The 15,348-nt window shown below is 40.6% G+C and overlaps 1 protein-coding gene and 1 long non-coding RNA gene across 2 annotated transcripts; both read left to right on the forward strand.

Annotated features, from left to right (window-relative positions):
• The first annotated feature begins 1,798 nt into the window (after positions 1 to 1,798).
• Positions 1,799 to 4,860, forward strand: LOC112181695 (rust resistance kinase Lr10). Its single transcript, XM_024320088.2, has 4 exons — positions 1,799 to 3,138; positions 3,225 to 3,278; positions 3,363 to 3,401; positions 3,598 to 4,860. The coding sequence occupies exons 1-4, from the start codon at positions 2,367 to 2,369 to the stop codon at positions 4,752 to 4,754; spliced, it is 2,022 nt and encodes a 673-aa protein (XP_024175856.1). The 5' UTR covers positions 1,799 to 2,366; the 3' UTR covers positions 4,755 to 4,860.
• A 3,914-nt stretch (positions 4,861 to 8,774) lies between these two features.
• On the forward strand, positions 8,775 to 14,804 carry LOC112181730. The gene is made up of 3 exons (XR_005806857.1): positions 8,775 to 8,811; positions 14,534 to 14,587; positions 14,664 to 14,804. It is a non-coding gene; the product is annotated as an uncharacterized LOC112181730 (long non-coding RNA).
• The last annotated feature ends 544 nt before the right edge of the window (positions 14,805 to 15,348 follow it).

The raw sequence follows: 15,348 nt of genomic DNA on the forward strand, positions 1-15,348 counted from the left end.
AGAATGAAGTTGCCTCCTTCCATTTTGTGGGATTTTTACTGGTCCTGTATGCCTAAAGGTACCCTTAGAGCATCTCCAACAGTGATAGCTATCTGGATAGTTAAAAGTAGCTAAAATTGAAATATAGCTAGTTGAATATTGTGTTATGCTCCAGCAAATACCTAAAACTCAAGTTAAATTTAACTTTTAGTTAAATTATCTCTCCTCTCTAGCTAAATATAGCTAGGTCTTTTAGCTAAAGCTAAATTTAGCTTTTGTTTAGCTAGTCTGCTGGAGATCAAACTTAGCCTAAAACTAGTTAAATTTCAAAATTTTTTTGAAATAAGTATTCTGTTGGAGATGCTCTTAGTCGTGTAGTCAAGACATAGTATCTAAATCTAAAGGCGCAGTATTTATCTGATTGCCGTAATTGTAGGTGCACTCATCTCTGTACCCTCCTTTCTCCTTGCTGTACATTGGTTGTTATGGTTTCATGTAGGAGCTCACTATTTTGTGCAACTCTTCCAACGTATGTAGGTTTCAGTCTCCCTAGGCAATTTAATAAGCAATCATAGATACATAGAACAAACAGGCCCACTTTGACAAACAAAAAGTAGGGATTCAATTCATTCACGTTCTCCGCATTTGTTGACTTGTAGGGAACCTATTAGAGTTGCACTATTTCTTTTGTCAATGCAAAGGTAAGAATATGATCTATGATGGTGGGCTAGCTAGGATTCTCCCCCTGGAGTAATGCAACTGTCCTCTGCAAAACTGAGATAAATTCATTGCTGTTTTCAGTTACACTAAGGCCTGGTCTTTTAAGTATTACATTGTAAGCATTATTAATACAAGAAACAACAATTTGTGTAGAACATATGTATTTCAATCAACTGCAACTCAAATGTTCTGGCAATATCTGTTAAGAGCACTTGGTTTAAAGTTTTATAGTGATGTTGTTTGTTTTGGCTGATTTCTAACTGCCTGTATATCCTATGCATACTCCACTATATACATAGCAGTTTCTTAAACTGAAACCCTCTGTTTATGGTTCTGATTTTACCTATTGGGAATCCACCCTTATTGATTAACTATGAAGTCATGCTGTGGCATCCTTCACTATGCTTTATGTGAAGTCACAAAGTACACACAAGTTTATTATTGGATTGGTAATGTTATTCAGTTATTGCTAATCCCACTAATCAATGCGATAGGATCAGTCCTTTAATACTCAAATGTGATCCATAATTTAATACAACCAATAAAACCACTTTCGATAATATTGCATTGCATCTGTTATTTTATCTTGTAGATTTTTTTTGGCATCCTTACATCTTGTATCCTTGTGCTTTTCTTCTTTCAGAGGGAACGACTTCGTCAGGAACGTGAAGCTACTTTATTAAAGAGTTTGGAATCAAGATAGAAGTATCGATAACAAATTTTTTTTAGATTGTTATACTCGTTAGGTTTTACTCGACCTAACAAGTATAACAAATCAGACCAAAAAAAAAAAAAACAAGTATAACAAGTATAACATTTTTTGTTAGGGCCGGCCGCTTGCCTCGACCTATCTTTCCATATTGACTAGTAAAACGAATAATGTTGGCAGTGCTGCTATACACAAAATCTGAAGTAGGCAATAAAAATGGAGCCAAAGTTGAGATATGTCTCAATAAGGCACTCTTTTTCCAAATGAAATTGGGACTTTGACCCACTTCCACTAGTCTACAAGTCATAACTTCTCTATTCCATATATCATTTCTTTATATCATCGGAGAAATCTGGAATACATAGGTTGTAAGATACGCAGCCAACGCGTTAAGATGGAGGGGCTTTTGACAGGGTAAAAAAATGTTTTACCACTCTCCTCGTTGGTGATTAGCCACCACAATCCAGTTTAGATTCATCTACTCCTTCCTCCTCCTCGTTGGCCTATTCATCTCCTCGTTAACAAACCTTTTCTCCATAACCACACCATCGTTCTTCGTTGTCCTCTTTGGGCTATATGTCAACAACCACAAAGCAATTTCTGCAAAGATTAAAGGTGTCCGCAAAGATTTAAATCTATTTGGCATCGATTTGTTGTTTTCAGTAGTAATCACAGTAATCACAGGATTCAGTATTCCGTCGAGGCAACAAGCAAAAGGCACGATCGATGCAAGAGTTCGTGATGCGACCAGAGCAAAAGAGGAAGTTTCTGCAGAAGGCACGTAACGGTCTATTTGTGTGAAATTACACTATGCCCCAAGTTTTATTTTATCCTTGCTCCACGTATACTGGTTTGACCGGCTGTAACTGCACAGGCTGCATTCCACAGACTCCTCCTATATCATCTCTGCTTTTGTGGAACTGACGAAGGCATAAAGCTAGATATTTCTCCCCTGTCCATGTATCTTCCCATGATCACAGGAAGGCTACCCATGCCAGCACTACTGGTCCTTCTACTTCTTGTTTTGTGCACTGCAGCTTGCCACGCTAAGGATGATCCTCATCTCTGTGAGCCTTCTTCCTGCGGCGACATCCACAACATAAGTTTCCCTTTCCGATTCAATGATGATCCAGAGAAGTGCGGTGACTTAAGGTATAACCTGTCTTGTGAGACCAATGTTACTGTGTTATACTTGTATTCTGGAAAATACTATGTACAGTCGATCAATTACGAAAACTACACAATCCGAGTTGTGGATGCCAATGTTCGTAAGGGTAACTGCTCTTCAATCCCTCGTAATTCGTTGGCCAGCTATAACTTCAGTGATGAGGATCCATACAGCATTCATATATGGAAAGGTGCCAATTTGTCGAACTCGGATATGTCGGAACTGTCAAAGCCTATAATCTTCATGACCTGTGAAACTAGGCCTGTGAATTCGTATCTCTATATGGATACTGCTCCTTGCATTAATGCAAAAAGTGGGCATTCTTTTGTTATCACTGAAAGCTTAAATGTCTCGGATTTGTGGGATTCATGTCGCATACAGCTGATGGTCTTGATATCATCGTCGATTGGGACAAAGGACATGAACAGTTCCTACATAGACATCCACAACGAGCTGCTCTATGGTTTTGAACTTTCATGGTTGAAGTTGAAGAGGTATACATCAGGTCCAAATTGGTCTAGGGAGTGCTATTTCGACAATGATACCAACAAAGTTAATTGTAGTAAGGAACATTCTGTTCTTCAAGCTTTACCACAATTATTTATTTTCAGTTTATTCAGAGTTGATAACTTGATATTTATGATGCAGGCATCTGGCCTTATCCTACCTATGCAGGCATCACCGTCTTGGACTTTATAACAGGTAAGGACTATGTCAATCCAGCTTATTGTTTTTGCAGCAACTTATAATCAACTCATAGTATAACTGATCCCTCTCTACTTGCAGATATATTCATGCGATTCATTTCTATATTTCCAATGGCAGGTGCGTTTTATCCTTAATTTCTTTTTCTAGAAGCAACCTTGATTAAATATTTTTAATTTAACGAAGCTTCATTCTTTCAAAGAGATAAAAAGTCTTTTTCAAAAAAAAAAAAAGAGATAAAAAGTCATAAACGGTTGAATAATTGATCTCAAGTGTAATTCTAGCGCGGGACTAAATTATTTTCCTTTAATTACAGTATCCGCGTGGATTTTGGCAAAACTTGGACTCGGAATTCCATGTGTGCTTGTGTTTTTAATCTTGAAGTTGAAAAGACGACATTTATCAATGTACAGTGTTATTGAAGAATTCTTACAGAGTCACAACAACCTCATGCCTATACGGTACTCCTACTCCAACATCAAGAAGATGACTAAAGGATTAAAGGATAAATTGGGGGAAGGAGGTTATGGCGCTGTATATAAAGGAAAGCTTCGGAGCGGTCACCTTGTTGCTGTTAAGATGTTGGGAAATTCCAAAGCTAATGGGCAAGATTTTATGAATGAAGTTGCTACCATTGGAAGAATTCATCATGTAAATGTGGTGCGACTAATTGGCTATTGTGCTGAGGGATCAAAGCGTGCTCTTATATATGAGTACATGTCAAAAGGGTCTCTTGATAAACACATATTTCCTAAGGAAGGACTCATCTCCTTAAGTTGCAAGGAAGCATTTGAAATTTCCCTAGGAGTGGCCCGTGGTATTGATTATCTGCATCAAGGATGTGATATGAAAATTTTGCATTTCGATATCAAGCCACACAACATTCTTCTTGACGAGAAGTTTGTTCCGAAGATTTCAGACTTTGGTCTAGCAAGATTATGCCCATTAGATGACAACAGTTTAACTTTGACCGCAGCAAGAGGAACCATTGGATACATAGCTCCGGAATTGTTTTACAAGAATATTGGAGGTGTGTCGAACAAAGCTGATATCTATAGTTTTGGAATGTTGTTGATGGAAATTGCAGGGAAAAGAAGGAATTTAAATGCACTTGCAGCAAATACGAGCCAAATTTACTTTCCTTCTTGGGTGTATGACCAGTTCAATGAAGAAAAGGAGGTGGAAATTGAAGATGCCACGGATGAGGAAAAGAAACTAACAAAGAAAATGCTCATGGTAGCATTGTGGTGTATACAAATGAAGCCTAGTGACCGTCCTAATTCGATGAACAGAGTAGTAGAGATGCTTGAAGGAGAACTTGAATACATTCAAATGCCTCCAAAGCCTTTCCTATATCCACAAGACATGCCAGTAGTGGATGATGAAGATGATTCGGAAACAACTTTGTCATCATCACTGCCATTGAAAAATGAAGCTCAAGAGTCAATTAGTTCGATTCAAAATCCAAATTAAAGGAAGTGATGTACTAGTTAATATTTGTATTCACAATGGAGCAGGCATTTCCTATTATGCAGTAATTAATAAGTGCTCTTCCATGCTCCGCATATACACTTCTTATACTACTTCTGAAGCTCTCTATATGTACTTTAGATTAGCCATTTTCGGGGATTTCCTATATTAAACAATGAATGTAGGTGTTGTTGATTATGTGGTAGCTGAAGGATTCAAGAGCGGGTTGTGCTGATAAAAAAAAATGAGGGAAATTTGCAGTTATTGCTACAAAACTTCTCGTCTCTACCGAGGGTAGCTAAATTCCTACTGGTTGTTATTATTGAAGATGCTCCGATTGGTATCATATTGGTCAGCAGTTGTTTACAAGCTTCGTGAAGGTAATTGTGCAGCATAACATGGACTGTTGGTTAGAGGGAGGCCGGTATCTTATTAGCTATTAACAAGTTTGAGGTTGAAAGAAGCGCGCGGGGGGGGGGGGGGGGGGTGGGGGAGGAATAAAAATAGCTAACAGAAAATGTTGAACAATCAAAGACATAAGCTCAAACTCAAGCAGAAGACAGAAGACATCAAGATCTAAAAGAAAATGTTGAACAATTACTCGTTCTTACTTGAAAAGAAACGGTGCATAAAAGAAAAGCTGTACATATGCATATAGTCCAGCATTGCCCTTGCCAAGTATTTACATAAATCCGATAGAATTTAATCATGCATTGCCTCCCGTAAACCAATTCTCTTGGTTATAACTTGCAGCTTAGCTTCCAGTGAAGCAGCGTTGCCTCATCATCTCCACTCGACTCGGAATCATAAGAATCAGAAAGATTTAAGTCCAATTTTATCTTGTTATTTGTTTCATGACTACAAGTAGAATGGGCAGTAGTAGCATCTGTGACGTCTCTGATTGTCCCCAGGGATGAAGGACTTCTTGTACCTTTGATGTCATTGTTCTACATCGCCAGCTTTGCCTTGTAGGTGGACTTGTGTACAATCTCGGGGCCAAGTCTCTGGTTTGGTCTTCTGAGGTTCGAAGATGATCGTGCATACATCGGTACCACAAAGTGTTGAAAGCTCGTCCGCCTTCTTACATAAATTCCACTCCCCATCCCGGAGAAGCTTTCTTCGAGAACTGGGCAAGAGTTCCATCACTGGGACTCGTAAATCAATTCAATTGTACTAGAAACCAAAGAACAATTGTCACTTCTGTTTAAAAAGGCTTTTTTCTTATGAGCTGTTCTGAGATCTAATGCAAAATTTTGTAGTATTGCATCGGTTCTCCATTAATTGTTCCTCTATTTATAGAGTAGACTAGTAGAGGGTTTTAACTTTAAACCATTGCGGAAAGTTAAAGTCAATATTACTAGTTTCTGACTTTCCTGAAAGCACTAGGTTCCTGATGGCTAAAGGAGGACAGTAGTTCCACAGTTAACTAGTTTTGTAAACCATCTTCAATTAATTTCTTTTAACCATTCATTCCAGCTGAATAAAGGATTTTCCGGTTCCCAGATCTCCAATGGCCAATGGCGAAGGAGTAGGTAAGGCTTCCTACATTGACTAAACTTGATGGGATTGGAAGCGGATAGCATCACCAGTTCAAAAGTCGAGCTCTATGGCACTGAAGCATGCCTCCAATTCTGTATGTAGAAGGACTCCCTCATACTTTCATCTTCTGAACTCAAGGAGGAAATTACGTTTAGACCTTGAAGTCTCAACAGGCCTCTGATCTTCAGGGTCTTTAACCTCTGCCCAATAATGAGAATGAACTATTGCCAAAAAAAAACAAAAAACAAAAAAATTGAGATGAGCGAGCAGCCAGACTTGCAATATGAACCATCTGATCTCATGAATTGTCAAAGTTGGTCTAGCCTGTTTATATGAAACTGACCTTGGCAGTTTTTACTTTTTAATGAGATCATCAAAAGAGAAAGTTGGGGCTCAAACAGTTTTTAAAAGAACTGCGTAGTAATTTGGCACAATAACGATTGGTTTACAGACTTTACTAAGCACAGTAACAATTGGTTTACAGACTTTTTACCAACCAGATGATTTCAACATCTATTTTATGCAATTAAGAGATGTGATCTTATACCAAGTCATAAACAACACGTTTAAATATAGATAGATAGCGAGAAAGGCAGATCAAATATTAAGAAGCAACACCATTGCCATGCTATACATGAAATACACTCGGCAAGCTGGTATTGATTTTTAGGGAAGAGTGTATCAAGAGTTTCGGGGCATAAAAAGAACGATTAATAGCACCGAAGGCAAAACATGTATTTCACACCCAGTTCATATAAGATTGGGATGCTACAGAGCTCTTGAATGATTATATTTAGGAGTGCTGCGCCTCCATCTGATTTAGATTGTAGCTAGGTGTTGAGATAAAATTGCATACAGTGAGCGTAAATGTTACCCAACATAATTTCACTCGTATTCATTTAGTGAATAAAGTTTTTATTATTTTGGGTTCGACCCATTCAAGACAGAATGTGTCTCTTAATTACAATCCCTTGTTACACGGAAACACCCTCTGATTCCATTTATGAAGAAACCAATTGACAGGATGTGTGTTTGTTTGTTTGTTTTTGCGGCTGCATCCGGATATTTGAATGGGTTGCCTACGTACCCCTGGAGAGGGATCAAGCCACTCGTAGTTCAAGAGTTCCAATGAGTGGATGACTCATTGGAGAGCTTTGATTTTGGAATTAGAGTAGTGTTTGGGACGAATTTGGTTTAAGTGGACCAGGGATTCGATTTTGTGTTTAGGACGTGGTTGCATCTAGATAAATTTGGTTCTAGATTTCCTACATACCCTTTGTGGGATCAAACCACATGTAGTTCCAGCATTTGAGATTTAAATGGGTAGATGACCCATTTATTTTGGATTTGTGTTTGGGAGATTTGAAAGGTTTAGAACCTTTGAATTTTGTGTGATTTGATTTTCTGGTGCTGGGAGAATTTGATTGGAGTCAGTGATTCATTTGGGATTGGTCGAATTTGACTGGCGGAGTCAGGGATTCTGTTTGGAGTTGCGGTTGCATTTAGTGAGTTGCTAGACTGCCTACATACCCTGTAAAGGGATCAAACCACTGTAGTTCATTACGAATTTGTAGATTTGATCTTTTCTTGATTTTGTACCAAAAACAATCTCATTTTGAGTTTGAAGAATTTGTGCACGGAACCAAAGTCCGGATATTTTGATATAGGCACCCATATCGCCAAGTGAACTCCGGGTCGCATTTTGCAGTGTTCATATTGAAACCGGTGACACCCAAGAAGTTTTTCTCTTTTATTTTCAAACCCCCGTAAGAAGCTTATTGGAGACCCAAATTTGATAAGGGCACCCAGCTGCTATTTTTGGTCGTCCACTTTTTCTTTTCTTCTTATTTTTCTTTTTCTCCTCGGCCATTCTGCTTCTCTCTTTTCACCGCCTCGCACTGCCGTATCAGAACACTGCGAGCTTGGTGCTAAGCTTTTGCCAAGTGAAATTGGATATGGATTTGAAGAGGTAACTTGATCTGGAGATGGAAGCGCTTGGGTCTTCAACTAGAAGGAATTTCTCAACTCTTGAAGCTCCAAATTTGATGTATTGCTTCTTCCTGTGAGAAATTGGGTAAGGACCTTCTCCTCTTGATTCTACACTTCAACTAATCGTGGATGCATACCGGGTAATAACTCCTTCTTGTTGACCTTCTTTGATTTGAAGAGAAATTGATTTTGCTTGTTTTCACTTGCCAGCTTTCTTCAAAATTTCGGGGCATTTCTTCTGGCGTCTGAGTATTATTCCCCCTACCTTGCTGGGATTGCATTTTGTGATTCTCTCCTGAACACTTGGTGAGCTGGGATTGCATTTCGTGATTCTCTCCTGAACACTCGGTGAGCTGGGATTGCATTTCGTGCTTCTCTCCTGAATGCCTGGTGGGCACTAAGACAGGTAATTGCTACCGCAATGAAATTTGTTGTCTTGTAGCTAGCTACCTCCACATGAATCTCAAGTGATTGATTAAGACTTTTGTTCTTTGTGTGCTGGCATATCAGCTTGAATGTGGCTTCCCAAGAGGTGAGTTGTATAATTCAATTATCAAAGTTCAATTGATTTATATTTGTCTGCAACACCACCGCTTGGTCTCCTTGTCTTATATCGGTGCTTGTCTCCCTTGTTTTTGTTTTTGGCTTCAAAAGCTTATCCACCATGATTAATTAAGGTAGACTAGCAGCCTTGCATTACACCTTGATCAGTATGGATTTTGTTTTCTTTTGATTGAGAAGAGACCACTTAGCTAGGCATCTTGGTCTTTTGTTGTTTGACTTACATGCCATATCAACTTGCAGCATGTTTTAACTAGTCAACCGTTCTTGCTCAGCTTCATTACATATATGTATATATTGTTAGTGTGAGTCATAGTTCTCTATTAGGAATAGACTAATATTGTTGTAACTACTTACCTTGTATATGTTGTAGTAGTACATTGTAGTACGATTGTAATCTGTTTATATACACCACAGAATAGGTGTAATGATATATCAGAAAATTGATTCTCTCAATCTTGTCTTATTTGACTTGGTATCAGAGCAAAGATCCGAGAGGACTTTGTCTCTTATTTTCTATTTTCTATTTTCATGATCGAGGAATTAATTCAAAAACCCCATTATTAGGATTATTGTTCTTTTAACGGCGTTATATCCGTCCAAGAACGATCTGACCATCTTCTTCTTGGACTTTGACGTTATTAGTCAGCCGCCTTCTTCAACATCAGGCAGCTGTCTTCAAGCTGACGTCATCTGCCACCTCTGACCGACGACAGCCCAGACCGGCTTCTTCACTTCAGCCGACGCCCAGATCGACGTCCGTCAAAGAACGACTAATCATCTTCTTCTTTGACTTCAGCGTCCTCTTGCTCAGATTGACCCAGTCATCTTCTCCAGATCGATCAATTCCGGCCTTGTCTTGCCCAGATTGATTTCGGGTTTTTCCTCAACCAAAGGTCAGCGTCGCTCTAGATCGATTCCGTCAAAGATCGCTGGCGCTCCTTTTGCCCAGATCGGTTTCTTCAGCAGTCCCATCGCACCATCTAGCTTCCTGCTTCGTTCGGTGACAGAATCCTCAGATCGGTTTCGCATTAGACCCGACCCGCAACTTCAGCAGCCCCGTCGCTAACGTCAATTCTCCGCCCAGACCAGATCGTTTTCCCCTGTTGCACCGTCCGGTCATCTGCTCCAGTTTCCGGCTTTGCCTCAGTCTCCGATCGTGCCCAGACTCATTCGTTCAGATCACGACGTCATCTAGAACGTGCGCCGCACCAGCTCAAGACGTTGCACCAGTTCGCGACGTCTTCCGGTTCGCGGGTCTCCACCCGTCGCGCACCTCCGTCGTCCGGCACTGTCGTTCAGGCCATCAGTGTCTCCGATCCAAACGATTAGCGAGAACCCAGACCGGATCTGCACTTTTTCCTCAGGTCACCGTCCCAAAGATCAGGTCAACCCGTGCAATTTTTCTTAAAAAAAAAAAAAAAAAAAAAAAGGGGGAAATATTATTGCACGATCTGTTCTTGTTATTTTTTGGAATTTCCTATTCTTGTTATTCCGCTGCATACTCTGTGATTGTGTGATTTTACTACGCTATTGTTGCAATGGGTGGTGATAAAAGTGACGGTCAGCGTTTCAAGATCCATGAGGTCCAGAAGGGTGAGGTTTCTGTCCCACAAGGCTTCACCAACTGCTCTCGTCCTCAATGCTCTTATTGCAATGACATTGGACATGTTCGCGAGACTTGTTGGAAACTGAACGGGTACCCTAAAAAGAAGGGTTATCGTCTTAAAGAGAAGATAGCTGCGGTTCAGCTAGTCCACGAACTAGACTTCTATGGTGTGACCGGACAGGATCATCGTACGACAGGTGGGGCTACTCCTACAGCTTCTATAGCTGGTCGTGGTAAGGTTGGTAGGGCTTTACAGGTTTCTAACTTTGTTGGTTCTGATACATGGATTATTGATTCTGGTGCCTCCGATCATATGACTTATGATAAATCATATTTTACTAACTTGTCTTCCCCACTAGTGTCCTATGTCACCAATGCCAATGGTGAGGCTTTTCCTGTGTTAGGGTCCGGGTCAGTGCGTATTACTCCCACTTTAGAGCTTCATAATGTGTTATATGTACCTGACTTGTCTCATCACTTGATATCTGTTCCACAGTTGAATACTGAGTCTAAATGCTCCGTAACCTTCTATCCTATGTATGTGATTTTTCAGGATCTTCTCACCAGGGAGATAGTCGGTCGGGGGTATCTGAGGGGCAGGTTGTTCCATCTGGATCAGACATACGCAGGAGAGAAACCAGGAGCACGGTCCCGAGTCGCTTTGACTTCAAATTCTGATAAGATAAGTGAAATTTGGTTATGGCATCGCCGTTTAGGGCATCCTTCTTTTAGTCTTATGAAAACAACCATGCCTACTCTGTTTCTTGGTGTGCATGAGTCTGCTTTACGTTGTGAAACATGTGTTTTGGCCAAGAGTCATCGTGCTACTTATTCTCCTAGAGTGTCTAAGAAAAGTGTTATTCCTTTTGAGTTGATTCATTCTGATGTTTGGGGACCTTCTAGAGAGCCCACTGTATCGGGTATGAGATATTTTGTGTTGTTTATTGATGATTGTACGAGATTGTCATGGGTTGCCCTTCTTAAAACCAAAGATGAAGTCTTTCTAGCTTTCCAAACTTTCCGTACTCTTGTTCAAACACAGTACCATAGCACCATTAAAGTCCTTCGTTCTGACAATGGGGGGGAATATGTTAATCATGTTTTCCAAGAGTTTTTTAACACCCATGGGATTTTTCACCAAACCACATGTCCACAAACACCTGAACAAAATGGAGTGTCTGAATGGAAAAACCGTCATTTACTTGATATGGCTCGTGCTCTTCTCTTTAGTGCCCATATGCCTAAGTATCTTTGGGGCGATGCTGTATATGCTTCCTCCCATCTTATCAATCGTCTTCCCTCTAGTGTCCTTCAGGGAAAAATTCCATTTGAGGTTCTTGCATCTCATGTCTCCTTACCTTCATTTCATAATCTTCCAGCTCGTGTCTTTGGTTGTGTTGCTTTTGTCCATGTTCCTAAGAACCAGAGGTCTAAATTGGATGCCCGGGCACTTAAGTGTGTGTTTGTTGGCTACGGAGGGTATCAGAAAGGGTACAAGTGCTTTCATCCACCTACCCGGAAGTACTATGTCACTATGGATGTCACTTTCTTTGAGGACATGAGTTATTTTACCTCTTCCGATACAGCTCTTCAGGGGGAGAATTCATTTTTTGAAGAGCTGTACCATGGAGAGGGGGAGGACTCAGAAGGAGGAGAAGAAGCAGGTGGTATTTTGACGGATCCAGTTGAGACCATTAGCTCGCCGCCAGAAGGAGAAGCTCCAAACATTCAAGCACCAGTTTCTATGGTGGAAAATGATGTTGTAGATACAACTCCAAACATCCAAGCACCAGTCTCTATGGCCGAAAATGATGTTGAAGACACAACTGTCCCTCCTACCGTTGCTTCTACCCCTGACCCACAGCTTCCTGGTACTGAAGATCACTCATTTGAGGTATGTCCACCCACTATTACTAGTAGTAATGAGTCTAATGTTGGGCAATATGTGTTACCAAATAGGACCACTCGGGGTCAATCAGCCAAAAGATATGAACCTACCCTTACTGCCAAATCAAAATACCCAGTAGCCAATTATATGTCCACTAGGAGGTTGTCTAAGTCATATGAATCTTTTGTGAATCAAATATATACTGTATCAGTACCTAACAAAGTGCAGGATGCATTGGGGGATTCAAAGTGGAGGAAGGCAATGGAGGAAGAGATGGAGGCATTGCAGAAGAGCAATACTTGGCAACTTGTGCCTCCACCACAAGGCAAGAAGGCTGTAGGTTGTCGTTGGGTGTTTACCGTGAAGCATAATGCAGATGGATCAGTGAATCGGTACAAAGCACGCCTTGTAGCAAAGGGGTTTACTCAGACGTATGGTATTGACTACGATGAAACGTTTGCTCCTGTTGCCAAGATGAACACTATTCGGGTTCTGCTCTCAGTCGCTGCTAGTTTAAACTGGCCACTCCGACAGTTTGATGTCAAGAATGCATTTCTTCATGGAGAGTTAACCGAGGAAGTGTACATGAGCCTTCCACCTGGGTATGTAGTTGCTTCTCCTGGTGATTTTGTATGCAGATTGAGAAAATCTCTGTATGGTCTTAAACAGTCACCTCGTGCTTGGTTTGGAAGATTTTCACAGTTCATGCGGAAGGTTGGTTACAGACAGAGCAACTCAGACCATACCTTGTTCCTTAAGCATCAACAAGGGAAGGTAACAGCTTTAATTATTTATGTGGATGATATGGTGATCACTGGCAATGATACTGTTGAGATAGATAGACTGCAGAGACAGTTAGCCTCTGAGTTTGAGATGAAGGACTTGGGTGAACTTAAGTACTTTTTAGGAATTGAGGTAGCCAGGGGGAGAGAAGGAATCTATCTGTGCCAGAGGAAGTACGTTCTTGACTTGCTAACAGAGACAGGTTTGTTGGATTGCAGACCTGTTGATACTCCTATTGAGCAGAACCATTGTTTAGCTGAGTATCCAGATCAGGTACCTGCTGATCGAGCTCGCTATCAGAGGTTGGTTGGGCGCTTGATTTATCTGGCTCATACTAGACCAGATGTTGCATATGCAGTGAGTGTGGTGAGTCAGTTCATGCATAACCCGAGTGAGAGTCATATGGATGCTGTTATGCGAATTTTGAAGTACTTAAAGTCAGCTCCAGGAAGGGGAGTACTATTTTCTAAACACAGCAACATTCTTGAGGTTTGTGGCTTCACAGATGCAGATTGGGCTGGAAACATCACAGACAGGAGGTCAACATCGGGTTACTTTACCTTTGTGGGAGGTAATTTGGTTACATGGAAGAGTAAGAAACAGAAAGTTGTGGCACGATCTAGTGCTGAGGCTGAGTATAGGGGTATGGCTCACGGAGTGTGTGAATTGTTGTGGCTGAGAAATTTGTTACGTGACTTGGGTTTCAAACTCAAGAGTACCATGCAGTTGTATTGTGACAACAAGGCAGCCATTGACATATCACAAAATCCAGTACAGCATGATCGTACTAAGCATGTGGAGGTTGATCGTCACTTTATAAAGGAGAAGCTAGATGCCAAAATTATTAGTTTTCCTTTTGTTCCAACTGAAGAGCAACTTGCAGATATACTTACCAAAGGAGTTTCCAGGAAGGCGTTTTATGACTCACTTAGCAAGTTGGGCATGGTTGATGTATATGCGCCAACTTGAGGGGGAGTGTTAGTGTGAGTCATAGTTCTCTATTAGGAATAGACTAATATTGTTGTAACTACTTACCTTGTATATGTTGTAGTAGTACATTGTAGTACGATTGTAATCTGTTTATATACACCACAGAATAGGTGTAATGATATATCAGAAAATTGATTCTCTCAATCTTGTCTTATTTGACTTATATATTTTGTGACTCTTCAAAGCACCTGGAGATAGCCTTGTTCTTTGTCATTTAGCTTTTATTCAAAAGAAAGAAAGTTGCAGCATAAGACAATCTGACAATTATGGTTTCGAAGAGTTTAAAGCTTTCGACTTTGTTATTCACATCAATATCATCATCTTCTTCTTCTTCTTTTTTTAGACTGAGAACAATAATTAATTGTCCATGATCAATCGTTCTTCCAGCCATTCTTTTTGACAAAACCTTTGTATGTGCTGCAGGTGCAAGTGCAAGCAAGGACTTCGCCATTTTACTGCTGGGATTCAATGGACAAGGTGGGTCCAGAGAAGTGAGAAGCTACAGTTTCGTCAACTTGGTCTTCAAGCTCCTGATCTCCTTTCTTGCTTGCAGGTTGCTAGAAGTGTTTCAAGGACACCATTCTTTTCTGTATGGTTGATGTCCTGCTTGGTCTGTTCTTTGTGTGGCTTGTTTTGCAAGTGCAAGGCCATTTGTTTTGTTGCGGTGGAAGGGAAGGCAGGAGGTAGAAGACTTTTGGTGGTGACCGTTGTTGCTTTTGCAAAACAGTTCTTGTGGAGGCACATGGGCATTGGCCTTGTATGATGACACTGTTTTCTGCTGCAAAGCACTTGTTGGTACTCATTAAGCCCCTGTTTTCTGCTGCAAAACACTTGTTGGTACTCATCAAGGCTTAAAAAATTCCACCGGATTGGTCATACACCCATTGATATACATGTATCGTAAACGGGATTGCGACCGCTCCGAGGACCTCCATAGCTCCATGGTGACACAGGTAAAAGAGATGCTGCACAGAAAAAGAAAGTAGCACGGGTGGATCAGAGAGGCCCCCAACTCTTGTGTTGTTTGCTTGTTGGCTCCTTGCTTCGCTCAAAATTGCTGAACACTTCCTCTCTCCTCTGCAGCAAGGCTTCGCCTCTTTCTTGATGTATTTCCTGTGTCTTTTGTTGTAGAAAGTGTGCCTTTTTATAGGCAACAATGGATCAGCTTGAGATAGGACAGTTATCAATTCAAATTCTAATTGCAGTTATCACATTTGTCAATTTGAATTTGAAATGAA

This window comes from Rosa chinensis, chromosome 1, assembly GCF_002994745.2.
Source record: "Rosa chinensis cultivar Old Blush chromosome 1, RchiOBHm-V2, whole genome shotgun sequence".
NCBI classification, from domain to species: Eukaryota; Viridiplantae; Streptophyta; class Magnoliopsida; order Rosales; family Rosaceae; genus Rosa; species Rosa chinensis.

Coding starts and splice junctions, on each gene's coding strand:
- LOC112181695 (XM_024320088.2), top strand. CDS start 2,367: ATGTATCTTCCCATGATCACAGGAAGGCTACCCATGCCAGCACTACTG. Junction 3,139..3,224: donor TACCAACAAAGTTAATTGTA/GTAAGGAACATT, acceptor TTTATGATGCAG/GCATCTGGCCTTATCCTACC. Junction 3,402..3,597: donor TTCTATATTTCCAATGGCAG/GTGCGTTTTATC, acceptor CTTTAATTACAG/TATCCGCGTGGATTTTGGCA.